At 40.9% G+C, this 21,595-nt stretch overlaps 2 protein-coding genes across 2 annotated transcripts in view; both read left to right on the forward strand.

Annotated features, from left to right (window-relative positions):
* The first annotated feature begins 415 nt into the window (after window positions 1-415).
* Window positions 416-2,944, forward strand: TAAR5 (trace amine associated receptor 5). Its single transcript, XM_065834078.2, is given in 4 exon segments — window positions 416-453; window positions 1,842-2,014; window positions 2,017-2,535; window positions 2,538-2,944. Coding segments are annotated over 4 exon segments (1,137 nt in total).
* Window positions 2,945-9,889: 6,945 nt separating this feature from the next.
* Window positions 9,890-21,595, forward strand: part of STX7 (syntaxin 7) — a 32,008-nt gene continuing 20,302 nt past the window's right edge. The window contains exons 1-2 of the mRNA XM_065835342.2: window positions 9,890-9,995; window positions 17,452-17,605. Coding sequence (XP_065691414.1) covers window positions 17,524-17,605 — 82 coding nt within the window. The 5' untranslated portion in view covers window positions 9,890-9,995; window positions 17,452-17,523. The remainder of the gene's footprint in view (window positions 9,996-17,451; window positions 17,606-21,595) is intronic.

The raw sequence follows: 21,595 nt of genomic DNA on the forward strand, positions 1-21,595 counted from the left end.
CAGCAGACAACTTCTTAATCAAAGAAAGAAACTCAAAGTAGGGAAGATGGAGAATGGCAGTGATACTGGAGAGCTTGTAAGAAACTAATTGCAGAGCAGAGAAGACGACAAGCTCTGAGAGATGTACCATTGGAGTCCCTTAAGTTGCTGGTATGAGCTTGCTCTGACTGAGCAGGAGACAAGATTGGAGGATCTGAGCAGCAGGAAAACTTTCATGGAAAAGCGAGACGCTTGTTATAAAACCTCATATCCCATCTAATATGAAAAAATCCAGGATTTTCCATGGTGATATTTGTCTCTGTAATGTCAATGTAAAAACTGACCATTCTATTGTGTCAAAGAAATATCACAAAATTATCCAGGAGTGAAGGCTGCTGTACGCACCTCTTCTCCCAATTTATACTGTGGGATAGAAATGGGTTCCACTACGGAGGAAAGAAGGAAACTCCAGAGGTACCTGATGTACCTCCTTCCAGAGTGAAAGATGTGGTTTTGGGGAGACTGAGGCTCAGGAGCAGGCAAGGGAGGCCTCCATGGGGTGAGGGTCACTGGTGCCCCAAGATGAGCTGGCATTAGCTTCAACTTCTTGTGGGAATACCCAAAGAAAGAAAATTCACAGCAAACTCTGATACAAATCTTCAGAGATTCAACTGCAGCTGAGCACAAGTGCATTTTAACAACTCCTTATTAAATGGCAATTTTTGCCCAATATGCAACAGTGTCTCTATGCCCCTAGGGTGTATTAGACACCTTCAGGGACTCCCCGTCTGGTTTATGTAACATTTCATGCTTTCCATGCGGACAGTAGATATGTACTCAGAAAAGGATTTCAGTGCTCTGCAGTACAGGCCTCATTCTACAAAAAGAGATACTTTACTACAAGTGTTCCTGATTTAAAAGTTTATGGAAATATAATCAAGAGAGATTTGCTATTGTGTTTTGTTGCTGCTGGAAAGGATGGGAAAGGTGGGAATAATTTCCAGCTATTATACCAGTCCCAGTCATTTCAAGAACAAAAATACATATAGCAAAATGCCATGTATTTAACTGCAGTTGTCGTACTGTTTAAAATCACACCATTCAGTAATCTGTTTTACTAAAAAGACTACTGGAATAATCCATTATAATCCATTAGTATCAAGTATTTCTTACAGTTAAAATTACAAATTAAATAACTTAAAAATTAAGTAGCCATTCCATAAGTAAAACCAGGTAGCCATCTTTAGGGCATATAACAATATTTCTGTTTCCCTTGCTGAATATTTATGTCATCAGTACAATAGATATCCATATATATCCCCATAGCCAGAACACTATAAATTGAACAAATTGCCCTGAGGGGTTTTCCTTGGCAATCAGATATTACTTGTTTTAGAATTATCACTTCCCAGCTTCTACTTAATAAAAACAATCATAACTAAATTGGAACTTAATTTCCAGGGAAATTCACAAGAACTAGTACATCATTATACTAGAGTCAGATTTCAAATCCCTTAAGGAGCTTTGGCTTCCAATGCCTGTTACTCAGCACTGGTTTTCCTTCTGTGGCAGATCTCTTTATTCACTGCTTGCCCATACACCTCTGGATTTGCTGCATCTCCTGCACTACTCGTGATACTGGCTGAAAGAAAACTAAAATATAATATAAAGTTGATGCCACAATAGTTGAATACACTGACCTGGAGCTTCTTTATTTCAGTAGAGATATAAAACAGATAAATCAGGCAATTTTTTTTTTTCACCTGGAATATAGAAACTACCTGATGGCTTTAATGAAAGCATTTTATTAAAAGGCATCTCTCCTTCTAGCCTGCATTTTCATTACCTTTTTGTCACATTAGTCATCTGGCACCTCTGCTGGAAGGTGAATCCTTCTCCAGGCTTGTGGCAGAACTGGGAGAGGCAGCAGGACCTGGGAAGACTGAGACAAGCTCAGCCCGGGGCCCCAGTGCTGAGAAGAGAATGCTCATCACCTTGTGCTATGAGGCAAATGGCTCCTGCTATGGAACCCACAACCAGGGATCCAGCTGGCCTTTTATCTGGCCTGTGCCTTGGGCACACTGATCACAGTGTTAAGGAATCTGCTTGTCATAGATGTCGTTTTGCAATTCAAAGCCCTGCACACCTCCACCAACCTCCTGCACCTCTCTCTTACCCTTGCCCACCTCCTCCTGGGGCTGACCATGCTGCTCTTCAGCACCAATCAGTCCATAAAGAGCTGCTGATATTTCAGAGATGACTTCTGTAGGCTGCACGTCTTTTTGGGCACACTCTTTAGGTTGACATCTGTATTTCACCTGTATTTAATTTCCATTGACTAGCACTGTGCCATCTATGACCCTTTGCTCTACCCCACCAAGTTCACCATAAGAGTGGCCTGTGTTTACACTAGAGTGGGGTGGGCAGTGCCTATAGTTTACATGTCTGCCTTCCTCTGCACTAAAGCGATTGCAGAAGAACTGGGCCATTTATTGCAAGACATGCCCTGTGTTGGCAGCTGTCAGCTGCTGTTCAACAAGCTCTGAGAGTGGCTGAACTCCCAGTACTCTTCTTCCCTTGCCTCACAATTATGGTTTTGTATGTAAAACTATTTACTGTGGCTAACAAGCAAGCCAGGCTGATGAACAACATGAGTAGGAGTCTAGGGTCTCAGTTAGATGTGGGAGCATTCAAGAGTGAAAGGAAAGCAGCAAAGACTCTTGGTGTAGCTGTAGGAATCTGCCTCCTGTGCTCGTTGCCCTTTACTGTTGACACAATGGTAGACAGTCTTCTGGATTTCATTACCCCCAAAGTTCTATTTCACATCCTAATTTGGTTTGCCTACTTCAATTCTGCCTGCAATTGCTTGATATGTGTTTTTTCCTACCATTTGTTCTGGAAAACTATGAATCTAGTCTTAACTTGGGTGATCTTTTCTTCTAGGACATCTACAGTAGACTTGTAGCTGTCTCGCACTGTAGAAAATATTGTAGGCTATATCACAGCATTTCTCATTAATATTCTTCAACATCCACTTAGAATTTAGATTTTTTTTTTTTTTTAGGCTGCTGCCTTGGGCAGATCCCTAGTTTAAATAGACATGCCATTCTGTGACTCATCTTCCACGTCATTTGACCCAGCACACACATCTTACTGATGTCTTGTGTTTGTTGTGTGTTGCCGACAAGCGCTTGAAAATTGACTGTAAAAGCTCCAAAGAGGACCCTGTGCATACTATGCCTTGGGCATCCTGAAATAGTTGCTGCCTGTTTCTGAAGAGCCTTTCTTTACGGACAATTGTCTAATTTTTGCACAAAGCTGGTGGTGCTCATTTGTAAAGTTACACAGGGTATATGTCAGCTTTTAAGTACAAAAAGGCATAAGGATGCAACTGCAGGTGAGATCAAATGTCTGCCTAACCTAGTCACCAACAGTAAAGAACAAGGCTACACTGATATTTTTTACAATATATTTCTAGGCCACAGACACATGCCACTGAGCCAAATGCTACATGTGGGAGATGATTTTATGATTCTATAATTCTGTGGCATAGTATCCTGAATTTCTTAGTACTGTCCATTGAAACCCATGGAATCTTTGCCTGTTTGATCTGTGTGTGCAAGGATGCTGCTCCATACCTTTGAACACCCTTTTTGCCTTGATCCATATGTTTCCTGCTCCTACTGCACAAAGGGAGTTAGAAGACGGGGAAGAGGGAGGACAGGAACTGCACTGGGTATTCCAACTCCATATATCAATAGGTGTTATGATGTTTTATGTTTTGTTACTTTGTTGTTGTTTTTTTTTTTTTCTTGACGATACTGAGATTCCATATGCTCTTTTGTTTGCTTGTTTCCAAAGAAATGAGTGTGTCTGCTTACAGACATAACATGTGTTCACATATTTGGGTTGAGCAACAATGTCAGCATAGGTTCTCAGTTTTCTTCAGCTATGTTTTTGTGCTCTCACGAGGCCAATTTTAAAATTGTAGATGCTGATGAGTTGACATCTCTGTTCGGCAGCAAGCTACATGGTAAAGTTTTGTACTGTTCATAAGGGAGTTATTTTCTACCTCACTATTATGAACATTTTATCAGAAATTAACAAGCAGCCAAGTAACAATTTTAATAATTTTGTCTCATTTTTCTGCTAATGGTATGTAAAACTGTCGTTAGGTTTGAAGGCTGTCCGAATTTTTAGTGCCTTCTAAAAAAAGTCATTCTATCCTATAGTCAGTTGCATATTTTCTGAGTGACACATGCTAAAAGAACAGCTACAGAAAACATGTAAGTAAGAGATCAGCAGATGTCCCAAAACTCAGTGAAAAGAGCGGTCAATTTTTAACTACATGCAACAGGCAATTGAATCGGGACCTAGATGTGTAAAAAAAAAAAAAAAAAGAAAGGAATTGGACAGCAGATATTCTGTAGGAAATCAGTACAATACAGTGACTGTTGTAGTGACTGCATATTTTAATGTATGCAATAAACTAAATGGTAAAACTGTTTTCCCTATTTTTTGTCTTATTATGGTTTTTGCATGGCAAGAAGAGTTTCCTCTACTAGTACAAATGAGCTACAGCTTTGGGATGTTGTAATCTGTTCTGACATATATTTATCTCAAACCCTTTTTTGGTTTTGTCCATAATCTTAAGATCCCAGTCAGAAAAAAAATCAGTATTCAAAATACTTAAAGCTAAAGAATGTGTCTGGAGGAAGGAGAGGAGAAGGAGGGCTTATGTGTTATTTTCAGGGATGTCTTGAATAGTGAGTGACCATACAATGCTGGTGTTTTTAAACTGAGATATTTATGAAGCCTTAAGCCTGGAGTTGGGGTGTCATTCGATCTCACTTCATTTTCCTAGTGTCTGATATGCCCTTAGTTCACTATATTAATCTTCACTGTTTCTTAAGACAGAAGCAAAGGCCTCTTCTATTGTTCCCCTGTTTACTCATGCTGTAGAAGAAGGTAAAAACCTGAACCTTACTGCATACAGCTTTAGATTTTCTATAATAAGGGTATCAAACCCAGGGACCAGGCTAGAGACTGAAAGGCATAATCGGATTCTTAGAACAATTCAGGTGCCAAATTACCACAGAAATATATAGGAAAGCTGTGGTACATCTTGAAAGACATAGGCTGTGGAATGAGTTTCAAGCTTAAGACTCAAATTTAATGTGTATAGGTAGGTGTTTATAATTGTGATAAATGTCTAACCACAAATTATAGCTACAGCCAGGATGGCTGTTTAAGCTCAGGCTGTAGTCAATGGATATTTAGGATATGAATCATTTGCCCAATGCTACCTAAGGTGCTTTAGGGAACCTGAGATGTCTACATGGGCCTGGCATCCAGCATCAATGAAGCACCAGCTGAGAGCCATCTGGGACACATCTAGGCATATAAAATGGCACTAGATACCTACCTGTGAGGCATCAAGCTTAAGGAAGGCATATAATAGAAGTTTGGACATGTAGCTATGTAGAAATCTGCAATTCTCACAGTGAATCATGTCCCAGGGGCATATTAACAACATCTTTCATTGACACCTTTTGCTCTGAACTTGCCGAAGTCAAAGCAATAGAGAAAGGGAACTTCCACTGAGTTTCTAGCTGTTTTCTGAGATATCTTCTACCAGTACTCAACACATTACAGAGGATATATACTGTAAATGTATTCAACTGGCCACTTCTTTTTTGAGTCACATGGCATAGTCTGTCTTTATAGTTTTCTTCTGTGAGCCTTATTCCCTCAATGGGTTACCACTGCCTATGCCACAATATAAGGACTATGTCATGGCATTGGATGATGGTTGCCACCTCCTTTTTGGCTGAACAGCAGGCTGGAATGGAGAGAAAAGCAGAACCCAGACTACTGATACGTATAGTTTGCATAGCAAATTTCTGTCAGGATCCTTTCGTGTGTTTGTTTGTTGTTTTTTGCTCGTTTGTTTGTTTATTTGTTTGTTTGTTTTTCTCTCCATGGTTTCAAAAAATAATGAAGGTAATTATGAATTATAAAATGATGATGATGTGATGATAAGTTGTAAAATGATGAAGATTGATTGCTCAGCAATGACCTCATTTTCAAAATTACAGGCTATTGAATTCTGCCAGAGCTGGTTGCTGACCTCAAAGTCCATAATTATTTTTTTCTTTTTTAAATACATTTCCTTCTGTAAATTTGTATTTCTTTAGCTGAACAAAATATTGCTATTTTATGCTCCTTATGAATCTTCATAATTTTTAAACAGTTTGGTTGAAATTAGAAATATAATGTAGTTGCAGGTACTTCTTAATTAAAGATGGGGCTTTGAAATAGTAACATCAGCTCATTGCACCAATGCAGATGAAGTTATATTATGGTCTTTGAAAATTAAACAGAAAGGCAAAGAAAGATTTGAAAATACGTAAACTTCATTTTCTTTTTTGGGGGGGGGCTGGGGTGGGGAGAGGGCGGGATCATTATTAATGTTTGGAACAGAATTTTTCTCTATTTAAAATGTATGCTATCACGTTAATTACTACTGCTTGAGAGCAAGTAACAGTCAATACATTTTTATTTATTTATTTATTTATTTTAACCAAATAGGTTTTACAGGTCATTCTGTAATATAATTAATCCATAAGCTTGTTTAGGCTGGAAACCATCATCCATCATAATTTTGTACAGTATCAAGTGTAACAGGAGCCTAATCTCATTTCAGGTTCTGGGGTAGATATTTTAATTAAATTAGCAAACAGAGATGATGACAACAATAACAGGAATTCTTCCAGATGGTCAAATGCATCAGTAACAACCATATGGGAAGCTCTGTCAGGCAATTTGCCATTGGTACCAAATACTGTCAGCGTTGCTCTTCCTATCTAAAGTTAGAGGTGAACAAGTGAAATGCAACAGCAGAGAATGAAATTTGCCCATTAGATAAATTACATAGCACTTAGGCATTGCTCACACCTTGGAAAGAGGACACTCATCAGGAATATGAGGCCAGGGCTGGGCTGCTTCCCCTTTATTCAATTGTGCATCATACAGACCTGGGGAGTTGCACGGAAATGGGTGCCACATTCCTGTGTCACCAGTGGCCCCGACGCTTGTGCCACCCACACTACTGGGCCCATGTGCCTGACAGTTCAATGCCAGGGGGGAGCTGGAGGTGGGAGGCAGAAGCAGAGGGTCTGGGAGGTGGGGCAGCTTCAGATACTGCGCCAGGAGGAAGGCTTGCCCGTTTGAAATCTCACTATGCTATAATAGTTTTGATTTCATTTCCAGTTCTTCCAAGCTCTGGATGTCATACTGAGTACAGATCCTCAAACAACATGTGTTTGAAGTGACATCCCTATTAGCTCAGTTTTACATACATCAACAGGAATATAAATGGTGTATACTCTGATCTTCAGTTAGTGAATACACAAAGCATCCTCCATGGTACGCTGTACCTGTGAATAGCGGGGTCTCAACATTTCCCCCTTCTCTTCCCCAGAGCTTTTCTTATTTCATTTAATCAACTGAAATCTGATCATGTTCCAAAAGCAACAGGAAAGGTCCATAAGCAGGTGAACATATGATTCCAAACTCAGTCCCCAGGTGACACTGGTGTGGGAGGTCTCAAAAAAGGCCACTTAAATTAGAGACAGAATTGTGTAGCAGCACTCCATTTCATTAGCTCTGATGAGAACACTTAGAGACAGCTTCTTTACAACTCTTGTCCACGCATCATTGAAAGCAATCATATTTGCTAACAGAGGAAAGCACACAGAAACTGAAGGAACCCTTCTGTCTTGTCTAAGAAGGTGAAACTTTCTCCCAGCCAACCTATCTTCTATAGGAATTAACAGAAATCCTTCAAGGACATACTATGCTCTTAGCAATATTTGATCAATAAATAGGACTGTATGGCCAGTCTCTTAGATGTATCTTCATAATTATTTTATATTATGATATTAAAGAGGCTATTTAAATATTTTAATAGTATGGATAACATTTTAATGAAAAGTTTTGTTTATAATACAGTTTTTCCTCCCAGGCCATAATATATTTGCTGCAGCCAGTTACTTTAAAGAATAGCATCACAAGCATTTTTGGGTATTGACCAATAAAAGGTGGATGCTGATGATAAATGAGCTAACAGTAGGTGAGCACCAGCATTTTGTCCATAAAACACCAGGCATCTCTAGAAAAGTGTTTGTATACCTCTTTTCCATAGCATAAGAATGAACATCTATGATTGATGACTGTGTATTCCCCTCCAAGCAACAAAAAAAGTATCCAAGCAGTGATCTGCAGACAAAGTATTCTCACTGACAATGGGTCACTTCTTTTAATTGGAAGCGCATACCTGAAATCAGATAGCAAAAGATGTATTGTTTTCTGGAGAAATACTGACAATGAGCTCAGCTGAGGCTTTATAAAGCAAAAATGACTGGGCTCAATCAACAAAGATTATATGACAAACACTTAGAGATAAAAATCAAGGTGAGGCTTTCATTCAGAAGCGACGTGCATTCTACTCTAATTAGTGCACTGTCTAGTGGGATCATCTTGGATCAGTTTCAGTACATCAACAGCATGGGGGGCAAACACTTGCAGATGCAGCAGCACTAAAATAATTGCTAATCAAAATAGCCTATTAAAACTAGAACAAAGATGTATACAGCAATCCTGCAGCAAGTGAAAGGACTGGTATATCAAAATGGGTTTTTCTTGATAACTTTAACTTGTGAAAGTGAGAAAAGGACATTTCTGAGCATCAGTTAACATAAGAACTATATGTAGACAAACCAGTCTCAGAGGTTATGTTGTCTCTCCTTTCAACATGCTGTGGGAAACATCAAGAACCACCAATGTAAAGGGTATTCTTTCTGTTTCAGGTCCTTAACTTCACTTTATTGATCTGGCATTTTATTGGACTTCCCTGTTAGTGTTATTTGGTAAGGATGTTATTAAGGTTTCCACTGCTCTGGTTATTTCTAAATCCTAGCAATGACCAACATCTATGATGTAGCAGAAATAAACTTGCACTTCCCAACTTCTACAGCTCTTCCCCAGCCAAGGCTGGACGGGGCTTTGCGGAGGAGATGCGTTCCCAGCAATCAGGTGTGACATGTTCTGTGGTATTTAATGTACATGGGGGCATCCTGCAGATGAAGCAGCTCAGCTCCAGGACCCTGGGGAGCATCTGGTCCTATAATTTTCCCTTTGAAGAGCTGGGGAGGATGCAGAAGCGTCCCAGTCGCCATGCAGGCTCACCTGTCTCTTCTTGTCAGACAGCTGGGTCAGGAGGAGACCAGATTTCCCCTGGTCTCTGCTCCCGCGGCTCCTCCATATGTACATATGCATAAGTACTGCAGCTGCTGCCCTCGACCACTCCTCCAGCACCCCGAAACGCATGCCAGCAGCCCTGCAAATGCACCCCTCGTTTTCCATTGTTCCTGGCATCGCTTGCTGCCCCTCTCTCAGTTGCATATTATAAATCTCTTCGCTTCAAGACACCTTTACATTTCTGTATCATTTCTCAGCCACTTTCTTTTAAGTCCATTCCCATCTAGAGACAAAGTGATCAATACCGAAGGCAGTGCTTCTAGGCAGGATATTAACATAGTAACATCGTATTTTTCACTGTAATATTGTTTCCTTACTCATGTTTCTCCCTTAATTCCTGATACAACAGTATCTTTTCCTTAAATTACACTCTCCCACGCATTTTTTCCACCCGCAGAGGGGCGAGCGACGGCGAGGGACCGGGTTGCCTCGTTTCTCTTGGGAGCGCCGGAGCCGCGGCCGCCGGAGCCGCGGCCGCCGGAGCTCCGGCCGCCGCCGCCAGCCAGAGGCCGGGGCACCGCCCCACACCGCCCCCGGCCCGCTCGCTCCACCCGCCGGGCGGGGCAGCGCCGCGACACCGCCTCCTCACGCCTTCGCCGTCACGGCAGGACGGGGCGGGGATGGGGCTCGTCTGCCCCTCCTTGCCTGCCGCTGTCGCCAGCCGCGCCCCGTGGGAGCAGGTTCGCCGGGGCCGGGTAAGGGCAGGGGGAGCTCCGCTGGGGTGTTTGCTGTCCGGGGTCGCCGTCCGCACGGAGGAAGGGTCGGGCAGGGGCGTGTCCGGCCAGCCGGGAGGGGGCTGCCAGGCGGAGAGGCTGTCAGCTCCGCTGAGAGGGGCCGCAGCGCCCCGCGGGCCCTCGCTGGGGTCGGGGCCGCCTCCCGGCTTGGAGCTGCCGCTCGGCCTGGAGTGAGCAGGGCGGCAGTGGGCGGGGGGGTGACCGGCCTGTGGGGCGGGAAGGGTCGCGTCGGGGCGGCAGGGCGGGCGCGGTTTTGGAGCGCGGTCGGTTGTGTCACCACCACCCCCTTTTCCGCGCACCCCTCCCCGTGACATCCCCGTGATATCACGGCTTCGGGCTTGACGCTGACCGTGGTGCTCCAAGGAGAGACTCGGGGCCTACAGCTGGTGTTTTGCAGCAGCTTGTGTCGAATTGTAGGGTAGGATGGTCCTTTTGCTGCATTGAAACGCTCTCCCCGCTGTTCCACATCGGAGGTGAGCAAAGCATGTCAGCAGTAGAGAGGGAGTTTATGAAAATCACCTACGTAAATAGCAAACCCGGGCCTGGCACACCAGGCTCCTGGCCAGACCTTATCGCTGCTTTCCTGGTGAGCTGCTCGCCACCGCAGCAGCAATGGGCACTTCTTGAAACTGTAGAAGGAAGTGGAAGGTTTCACTCCTCTTTGCATGAAATGCAAGGCACGGCATCTTAATTGAAGCTCGGTGATAAAATCCCGGGATGTTTACTGCCAGGAGTGATGTACTCATGCGTTGCAACCCTCTCCACTGATGAACAAGGTGTGGAAAGGCAGAGAGCCGTGCCAGCAGGGCAAGCAGAGCCCTCCTCACTGGTTGTTGTCCAGGTCTGTGCTTTGTTGGCAGTGCAGCCCTTCTGCTTGGAGCTTGGGATTTTGTGCAAGTGCAGTTAACAGAAAAGAAGAAAAAGAGGATGAAATACAAGTTTAAATATGTTAAAACCAGAAGAAAGTGGTGCTAGATGGTCATGTTGTTACAAAGTGTATTTGTGATCCCTTCATGAAGACCACTCATGTAGTCTTAGATCAGAATATTAAGTAGCACTCATTTGGTGGCTTACAGTGAAGTTAAAAACTCTTTTTGGAGGGGAGGAGGGGGAAGAGGCCATGAGCTGTATACCGTCATTAGCATCCTGAAAGACCTTAGAGAGACTTAGCATCCAGAGCAGTAAGATTTTGTGTAAAGATAACTTCTCCTTTGGTGTAATTGATATGAGCGTTTGGTTCAAAGTAAACAAGCTACAGTTGAGGAGATTTGGGTGAGAACGTGTAACATACTAGACATCATGTGGTTCTGGTTGATCTTCATTTTCTCATGAGATGTTGTTTGTCTGCCAGCAGCACAAGAAACTTGGCACTTCAAAATGGTCATCTCAGGTCCGTTTTTAGCCCTCCTATTTCCTCCCCTCCCCAATAGTTCCAGTACCCAGTGTTCATTTTTCCTATTCCTGCTTCATTGTCAGGCTGTAAATGCTTTGTGTGCTCCTAGGAAACATAACTCCCTTTCTTAAGGCATTTTCCTGTGAACTACCATGTTGTGTTCAGCTTGTGAAAGCTATGTGCTTCCTTCATCTAGTTCATTAGAAATATCGGTGTGGATGAATTGGGCAGTGATAAGCATATTCTTTTTTTAGCCATATATGCTAAGAGTTGGTGATGCGTTAGGCCTAGTAGTATTTCATGCTTTCATAATTGAATTTTCCTCACTGTGCTGTTCTAAATGGCACTGCTTTAAATTACATCTTTGTTGAACAGAACTGTTTCTAGGGAAAATGACTAAAAAATGACTAAAACACTGACCAGTGGCACAAGGTATTTTTTTTCTTTCTTAAAAAAAAAATAAATTACTTGCCATTACACCCTGTGAACTTGGTTATGGTGTGCTTCCACATGACTAATGTCGCAAGGCTGAGGGAATTGGACAGAGTAGAATAGAAAATTACCTTTTGACATCTTTTATGTTAGTGTTGCTGCATTGGAGCAAAGAAAGTTTTAAATAAACTTTGCTTTTCCCTACCCTATATGGAATTAAGTTTGACTTCTACTTGAAACCAGATGATAAAAGAAAATCTGGAAACTCTTTTTCTTCCGAGAAGGTAGGAAGAAATTAATTTTACTGCTGTTTTGTTTGCATGTTTATTATGCTTCATAGTTGGTTTTGTATAATGGGAACCCCCAGCCCATCTTTGCAAATGAGGATTGCAGCACATTAGAAGCTGCAAAAGCACAAAGTGGAAAATATGATCTCTGTCTCTAAATATTTTAGCCTAAGGGGCAAAAATAGATAAAACTGGAAAAAACCTAACCTTCCTCATCCCCTCTAGAGGAAACAATGACAGCTTTAATGCTCACCTGTATATTATGAAGTCAGTTGTTATGAGTCTGATATGAGGATCCCTCAGGTGCTGTAGCAGGTTGTATTTATCTTACAATGTGCAGTCTGCCCTTTATTCCAAGAGCTGTTATCTATCTATCTATCTATCTACTTATTTATTTATTTATTTATTTATTTATTAAGATTAATTTTATCCACTGTCAATCTACTGCTGAAGTCAGCAGCAGATGCGGTCTGAGGATGGTAATGTGTTTTCAGTTGCATTAGGTAGTTGCCAGAGTCACTCTGTAGATGCACCTTAACTTGGTATTTGGATGGTAAAACCTACTGAGGTGAAATATATTGAGCAATGTCATATTGCTGAAATCTTAGTAATCATGGCTGTGTACCATGATCCATGATACAAATTTTCTGCAGCTAAGATTGTGACTGGCTATATTTTTTTTTTTTCTTGCCAAAGTCTTTGAGCAGTTCATCATTTTTGCCAATGTTTTCACCCTTCTTGAAGGATTTTGCACTTTTTTTTCGGCAGTAGTTTACAAAGGAAGTCACATTTAGGAGTTGTTCGGGAGGAGCTTTGTTTCTCTGATCTTAATTTAGAAAAAAAAAAAATCACATACATGAAAGCTCCATGACTTGTCTCTGGATATTTAAAGGCATAAAAATCCTAATTCAAATCAGATTTAAATTTTCAAGCATTTCTATGGAATGCAGCATGTACATTTTGCTTTCTGAAAGTTAAGGATCCATGTGAACATTTCTAGGTCCTGATGCTCAAACACTGCTTAAACAGTAAAATCATCAGTTAAGGGTTCTTATCCTAATGTATATGGGCTAGATTTATAGTAGAAGGAAAAGTCTTACAACATCTAAATGAGAAAATACAAAATAAATTAGGTGCTTATTAACTGTAGCTGACTGGAACCTACAAGATACTCAGGTGACCGCTGCTGGGGTCTAACATGTGTTGTGCTTGTTATGTCTCATTGTTTTGTACTCATGGAGCTTTCAAGAATGGCACTTGGGAGCTGCTCAGTTGTGGAGTTCCCACTTCTTATCTCTGCATTCAGCAGTGATCTGACTGATAAAAGCCAAGGGAAAACTAGATTTTTTTCCATGTCTGACAAACACCTTTCTAGAAAACAAGCTGATACTAAAGTTCATGTTTTGCTTGGGTATGAAGTGACAGTGTGATGCAGGAGCCAGTTAATGCAAAAACTAGGAAAAATATGTAGCAATCGTTTGAATTCTTTAAACTTCACCTATGTACAGAGAGATCTTGCTTCAGCAAGCGTTGATGAAGTGTTCTGATTCTTTATTTCATTTGTGCCAGTAGGCTTGCTTTTCTGGACTTTCTTCAGTAACTTGACAAACTGAGTTGCCACTAAGTGTACAGCCATTCAGAGACAGAGATGCTGAGGGGAAGATAAAGGTACAATCAAAAAACCCACACCCGACTGAGCCTTTTAGAGGAACTGGAGACAACCACAGATGCAGCTTTGTTCCAGTTTGAATGCAAAGTGTACTTCCTTCAACTGCAGCTGATTATTAACTTTCCCGTTTTGAAACTTATGCAAGCAGTAATACCAAAATACACCATGACAGAGTTGTTAAATGCTGTGGAAGTGAAAAGGGGGAATTTTCTATGGAAATTCAGTCTTGATGAATGCTCCTGTCACCTTGATATGAACAGAAATGCTTGGTGCACACATCTGTTTTTTTTCTTGGTGGTTGAAACCCTGACCTTGTCAAAGCCATTAGCAAAACTCTCGTTGGCTTCCCAAGGGCTCAGCTATCCGTGTTTCCAGAGGAGTTTGAGTAACTCAGTGCTAACAAACGAAGGGTGTGTGAATGGAAGTGGGGTGTTGGTTTGGTTCAGACGGCCATGTTGCTGTGAGAACTAGAATGAGGAAGAAGTTCATGCTTCCCATTGAAAAATAGTAGTAAACAAAACCAAAATTTCCCTTCTCTTTGGGCTGTTCAGTTTGTTTTTTCTTGACTTGGGGAGTTTGTGGTGAAAATTAGGAAGGGATGAGAACTGATGGTCAACTCCTTACCTCTCTGTGTTAGCCAGACCAGTAATTTACTCTGTCACCAACCTGTTTTATCAACATGCTCAGGAACAGTATTGCTGGTGGAAGAATTTGTATAGACTAAAGCTGCTGTGAATTTACACTGCTATTCTACAAATTTATGGTAAATCTCAATTTATTTATATGTCAATGCAATGAGTTGTATCATCAAATAGAGATGTACATGTGCAGATGAAAAGCTAAAGTCTATCCTGTGAGTTTTGCAATCCATGATCTGAACATCCTCTCATAATGTGTTGTGTTTGGCTGCTCAACTATGTAGCTAGAAAGTTGAAAAGCTCAAGGTCTTATGCATTGTACAATATGTACATTTCTCAGTATAGAGCAGTGTAACTTGTTCAAAGGTATGGTTAGCTGTAGAAATTTTCAAGACAAAAAAAGGAAGTCAATCACTGCTTTTGTCAAAACTTGGATGAAATATTCTGTGTCTGTCTCTTGATTGTGATGCTGTTGCTGAGAACAGAGTTGCAGGCAGCTGTCTGGTAAATATAAATATGAACAGTAGCCTTCTTATTCAAGGTCATTTGGTCTCTTGCTGTCTCTTCTCCCAAGTAGCTGCATTTTAATGTTTAACTTTTAATTGTAGATATAATATGTAACTAAAAAGTATTTTTAGCTAGTGCTAGTTTGTAGTTAGCATGCTAGTAAGGTGTCTAGAAATAGTCGTAACTTTTAAAAGTTACAAACAATGTTAACAGTACTGAGAAATCTTATTTTTTCAAAGTAACTTCTTTTAGGTGGTTTCTTTGGATTTTATGCCTATGGTTGTATTTTCCACTGAATTGATAGAACTTCCTTACTTAGCCAATACACCAAGGCGTAGAGACGTTTATTCACTATGAAGTCAGCATGGGTTTGGTCTTACAATACAAATTCAATGCAATATTGCCTAGGGTTTCCAAAAAGATCAAGGGCTGTTATGCCAGCCTTGGACCAGATAAGTGGGTCTTAGGATGTCTGGCTGACTGACTTCAAGCTTCAGTCTGTCACCCAAAATAACTTGAATCTGCATGTGGTACAGACAAAGACAGGAAACAACACTGCAGAGAGCCAGCATGGCTCATGGCGATGGTGCTGCAGGTAGCTAGAAGAGTGCAAATAGACCCCCTGCCACCTCATCTGCAGTCAGGTAGTTCATTACTAGGGGACACTTCAGGACCTGAAGACTCCAAGCAGGGTCTGAGATGCTGGTGCTGCAGCCATTTCAAAATCTTCCTTGTAGCAGCAGCTTGCTCATCTAGCACAGGTAATGTAACCCCACTGAAGGTCCACTGGGATGTGTCTGACCAGTACAATGGCTTGACAGCTTCACTAGAGATCATTTCATATCACAGAGATAAGAAAACAATCGTGTTTTAAAACAACCGGGGTGTAACTGCACTGTATTAATACAGGCATTTTTGAAGGTGAAAGAAAAGAACATTTGGCAACAAGGACTGTTAATTTTTTTTTTTTTTTTTTAATGTTCATAAGGGCTTGAATTTGCAAACTGTAGCACAGCTGGTGTCACACCTGACAAATCGGTTGACCTTTTTCATTTCCTCCTTTCCTCTTTAAACATTTAAATGTGCTTTCTTTCTCTCCCTGAAATTGAGTTTTAGCAGTGTCTGTTAACCAGAAGCTGACAGACCAAGAGAACAGGACATTGCTTGGAAGGCACATGGTTTGGGTTGAACAGTGGAAGTGCAGGGAACTGGTGAGGTGAAAATGTTGAACCCATGAAGGTGATGTACAGGAGAGCAGGAAGGATACAGTTAAGACTAAGCACAGCCTTGGTGAAACTGTGGGATTGTGTTGAATGCATGGGTGCTTGATTAGTCTGTATTCTCACTGCAGAACAGACAAATTGCCAGTTTGATTTGCACATGTACCTTAGCTGTGTCCTGTTAACTTACTTTTAGAGCAGGAGTGTTCAAACTCATTTTCACCAGGGGCCACATCAGCCTCATGGTTGCCTTCAAAGGACTGAATGTAATTTTAGGACTGTATGAATGTGACTACTCCTACATTTATGAAGTCCTAAAATTGCATATGGCCCCTGGTGAAAATGAGTTTGACACCCCTGATTTAGAGTATCTTTGAGTTAGTGCTGAAATTTGGTCTTTATGGATGGAAAGCAGGCTATGACATCTCTAGTAGTTACATACTGCGTGATCATATATGTGTGCTTTTAGGGCAAGCTTATCTGTGAGTATTTGCGTTGTCAGATTTTGACCTTTTTAGATAACATATTATAGTTCTGGGTGAAAAAAAAACATCCCCTAAAAATGCATTTGTTTACCCAAGTTGTTGAAAAATTAGTTCAGCTTGAAAAACTCAGCAACTGAAACAGAATAAAGTGGCAATTCATAGAACTGGATTACTACTAAAACTGAAGTTGATACAGATGCTTGGTGTTCAGAGAGAATTAGGCGCTTCCTTCATTCTGATATCTTGTGTGACATCTGCTGGGATTTTTTCCAGGGGTTTATGTATGCTAGGTTGTGTCGGTGGGATGGGTGATACCTGGTATGGAAATAACCATAATTGGTTTGGGACATAAATCATCAGATGATTTGACATTGACAGATTAAACATCTAGTATTTTTCTGGAATGACAACAAATGAAAATACATACTTTTTCTTTGCTTACTGTGGGGAAAATGTGTAAGAATTTTGACAAAGGATGTAGTGTCTGTGATGTAGCTGCTGTTAAACAATTGCAGATCTTAAGCCATGTGTATTACCAAGAATCTTAATAGTAAGAGTTATTGTAGGAAATTTAAAAAGGATGTCATAATCTATTCAATACTTCTTTAAGAAAGCATTCCATTAAATGCTGTCTTTGAAGTACTGTGGTTTTTTTTGGAGAGGGTAAACATCAGTTTATGGAGTTTTCTTTAATCTTTTCCTGTGTGTTCTTCTTTAAGATGATGAAGACCATTGTAAATCAATGACCAAGACATAACTCTCTTTTCTGGTGGTGGGGGGGTTTAGTTGTCTTTACTAGGTGGAGACTGTCTGACTTGTTCCCATTGTGGATGATCTTGACAACAAATCTGCTCAGCCATGTCGTACGGTGCAGGTTTTGGGGATCCTAATCAACTAGCCCAACGCATAACTTCTAACATCCAGAAGATCACACAATGCTGTAAGTTGCATTTATGCATGTTTTATATAAAACTTTAATAATTGTCGTGCCCCCAGTTTGAGGTGAGGTTTACAGAGTCGTTCATGGGAATTCACTCTTTGACTTCATCTGTTCATTTGACAGGTTTGTGGCACCTTACACAGTAGGTCCAGTCCTTTGTATGTATGGCAGTGATCTATCCTGGGAAAGTATAGTGTCACTCTGTACTCACCAAATGAATAAAGAATTAGTAAGGTGGCTGTTGGTAATAAGCCATTTTTGTCCTGGCTGTTTATGCGGCACCTTAAGATGATAGGCTGAGATGTTTGCTAAGCAAGGACTGCATTAAATATTTACTGGAGCTGGAATTATTTAGCAGGGATGAAGTTTTGGCCTTGCAACTTGCCCTTGGAAGTACACATTTGACATGAAAATAAGATTGTGCAAGTTTCAATATACCTGTGCTTAGATTCATGCCAATTGACTGGGATGTTCAAGTTAAAGGTAAGTTAGGCTGCTAGGGTTTTCAGTCCTTTTCCTTTTCTCCTCATTTTCCATTATGTTTTTAATATGTGTGTGTATATATAGAGCAAATACAACTTGATCTCACAAATTACACAAAGTATAGCGTTCATCAGAACGGAGCTAGCGGTGGACAGCATATGGCTGGATTTTGGCATGCATGTTTTTAATGTTGTGGAGCACATACTGTGCATGTAGAAATTGGTATTTTATTAGTATTAAAACTTCAAATTAATTCTGATCAGTTAAGTATTTGAGTTTTTATTAAAACTCTAATCTCTGTTTTGCCAGGCAAGTTTTAGATGTTTGTATTTGTAGCACAGATGACACTGATTGAGCTTTTGTCTAGTTTTTCAGCTACATTTTGCATTTTCTTCCCCAAATAATTTATTTATAACTCAACAGACAGGAAGAAAAAAATGTTAATTTTACATTATTGGGAAGTTTCTGTACAGCAGGGTTGTATTTCCTCAACCTAAAATTAACAAACTGGCTCTGTAAAAGCCCTTTTGCTCAGTGAATTCAGTCTTGTGACTTCCAACTCTGCCTTCCAGAGACACCTGTCAACCTGTGACAGACACTGAGACTCCAACATGCACAAAAGAAGTCTTGGTTGTCAGGTGAAAATGTAAAGCGAAATCAATGGTTGCAAGTGGAGCACTGTGAATATTGAACATAATTAACCATCTTGTGCTGGACTCAGCAAGTCCTTAGTCTCAGCCTGCCTCTTCCATCTACTCTCTTGCTTTTGCTCTATGTCCCTTCCTCTCGTGACAAATGAGGCATACTAAACGCAAACTGCCCAGGCTTAGATAGGAGACACGGCACATCTGCACTCCTTCCCATTTTGAAATTTACAGGGCTGAAATCTGAGCAACAAGTGGGTGCCTCTGCCATTCCAAGACCCAAGTTTCAATCTTTCTTAGCCCTGCTATTGCATGGCTTCAGAAACAGGAGCTTTCCCCTCAAAAGCTCCAGCCAGGCACTTCTCTAGGACTGGCAGATGCACAGCTGGATTCTATCCCTTGCTTTTCTGTAGATCTGACTGAACTGTAATCACTCAGTTACTGTTGTAGTCCATTTTCTTCTGGCAGATGTTCTGAGGATCTGGATACTAGAGGCATGCTGAACATGTTTCCTGGACTGAGCTCTCTAAGGGCTTATGTACATTTCTCCAATTGTTTTGTTACCAGGTGTAGTACCTGTCCAGCTGTCTAGCTTTCTGTGTGAAGGTGTGAGCTGCAGGAACTTCCACACCAAATGGGCAGAAACCTGCAAACCTAAGGACCTGTAGAGCTAGTCAGCTACTGAACAGGTCTCTCTGAGACTACAACTTGTGATCTCGGTTAGGGAGGGAGGGGGAGAGAAACAGGAGTCTTGACCTCAAATCCATGTTTTTCCTTCTAAACAGTTGACTTGATTTTGCACTTCTGTCCAGAAATGCTTTGCATTTGAGAGATGTGTCAACACATTTGAAATCTTTTTGATTAACCTGGAGTTGTATAGATACTCTGGTTTTCCGGGTGAGATTAATAGAGTAAGACAGTTTTGTTTGTGATTATGAAAGTCTGTCTTATCTGGAATCTGGTCCAGAGTAACTCTGATTCTCATTCCAGGCCTATCTGATACCTACTTATAAAATCTAGATGACACACTTTCTATTGGACTTTTGAAATACGAATTTAAAGATGGTTGAGATTTGTCCTTGGCTTTCTGAACATGACGAACAGGTATATAGAGAACATAGTATAAGGAACGATGCAGGTTGTGGAGCTCAAGCCTTTCTGGGCTTTGCAGATGGATAACCTACTATCAAGGTGTTTTTATCAGTGTTTACTAAAGGAGCAGTAGTTCCAGAACTGGGTTTCATAGGTTGCACTCTCACTTCTGTGGCAGCTTAATGGCAGCTGCTATTGACTTGAGAGAAATTCCTTCAATATTTCCTTGAAATACTTCCTGTTGATCACTCATTTACAGCAACTGGATAGACAAGGAATGAGTGTGATGCACAGAAACAAGATGAGCTAGCAAAAAATATTTCTTTGTGACAAAACAAGTCCTGCCTGCTTACAAATCTGTATTCCTACTGGGTATGTCAATTCACAATACTAGGGATATGCCTAGCATGATGAGAGCACTGAGTCCATGTTGTATTTTTTTTTTCCTTTATTTTTCCTCTTCCTCTTCTAGAAAAAGAAATAGCAAATCTGATCTTTCAACAAATGGAAAGGTGGAAGTAGAATCAGTAAAAGAAACAAACAGCTGGATTTAAAAGCTTTAAAATACGTTGATTTCAGACTTCTTACAACTGTGAAGATGAGGGGGAGCAGTCCTTTGAAATCTGACAGTTTTCTGCATTTTAAATAACTGATTATCTGTGTGTAGCAAAAAGAGGAAAAGCATTTTGTCTAAAGATGTTCCCAAGAGAGAGCAAAATGGGAGTTGAATTAATCTACAGGGACAACTCCAGTTACAAGAGTAGGAAGGGTATGGTTAGAGGAGTAGTGGCCTCTTCTACTCAGCTGGAAAGATTTGACTCGTGTCTCTGACAGGAACTGTGCAAGCAGAAGTAACCAGCTGTGTTTTTTCTTCCCCCCACATACTACTTCTCAAGTCTCTCTCCCATGTGTGGGTCATTGAGGAAGCAGATTCGTATGCCTTTGTTTTCCTTTGCTCCTAATGTTTTCTTTGTAGCTACCAAATATATCACACAGTGCAATCCAAGAAAAGAAGCAGGAATGATACAAGTAAGATAAAAACTATCGTGTCTCCACTGGCATCTTAAACCAGGCTTCAGGAGCTGCCTTTTGCTTGGGAACACACAACAAAGCTTGTCAGTGGTAAAATAAATTATCTTTGAGTTTTAGAGAATTTCAGATTTGCAGACTGTAATCAAACAGTTACAGAACCTACACTAACTGAAGTGAGGCATTCATATTCCCTCCCTACTTCTCCTTTCCCAGCTTCTCTAGGTTAGAAAGGTCATAGCAGGATTTTGTGAAGTGGTAGTTGCAAAGTCAGTAAGAATGACATAATCTACCCTTGCTCAGTATTGGCAAGGTCAGTGATATTTTGACTTGTTCATGCACACTGAAAATCAGCGCAGCTGGAGAAATGTATGTTCTGCATGCTGCAAGATAATAAAATTAAAGCAAAATTCAGTAGCCTCAATACACATATGGCTAGAGGGAGTCTGCCTGGCTTTGAGAGATTCTTTCTCATAAGGGCTCTTGCTTTCTTTTCTGTTCATTTGGGTAGCACAAGCTTCAATTCATAGAGAGCACATTCCCAGAAGGTCAGCTTCAGCCAGCAGAGATCCCTCTGTCATGTGCTACCTCTCTTGTGACAGCAAGTTTATCCAATTTCTGTTGCATCCAAAGTTTTCTGTAAACCAGTATTTTCCTTGAATTTTGTTCAAGTGGGAGTCGAATTACATCAATCATATGACTTTCCCTTTGACTTTATGTAGCTGCAGAAAATCATCAACAC

The sequence above is a fragment of the Patagioenas fasciata genome, chromosome 3 (genome assembly GCF_037038585.1).
Source record: "Patagioenas fasciata isolate bPatFas1 chromosome 3, bPatFas1.hap1, whole genome shotgun sequence".
Lineage (NCBI taxonomy): Eukaryota > Metazoa > Chordata > Aves > Columbiformes > Columbidae > Patagioenas > Patagioenas fasciata.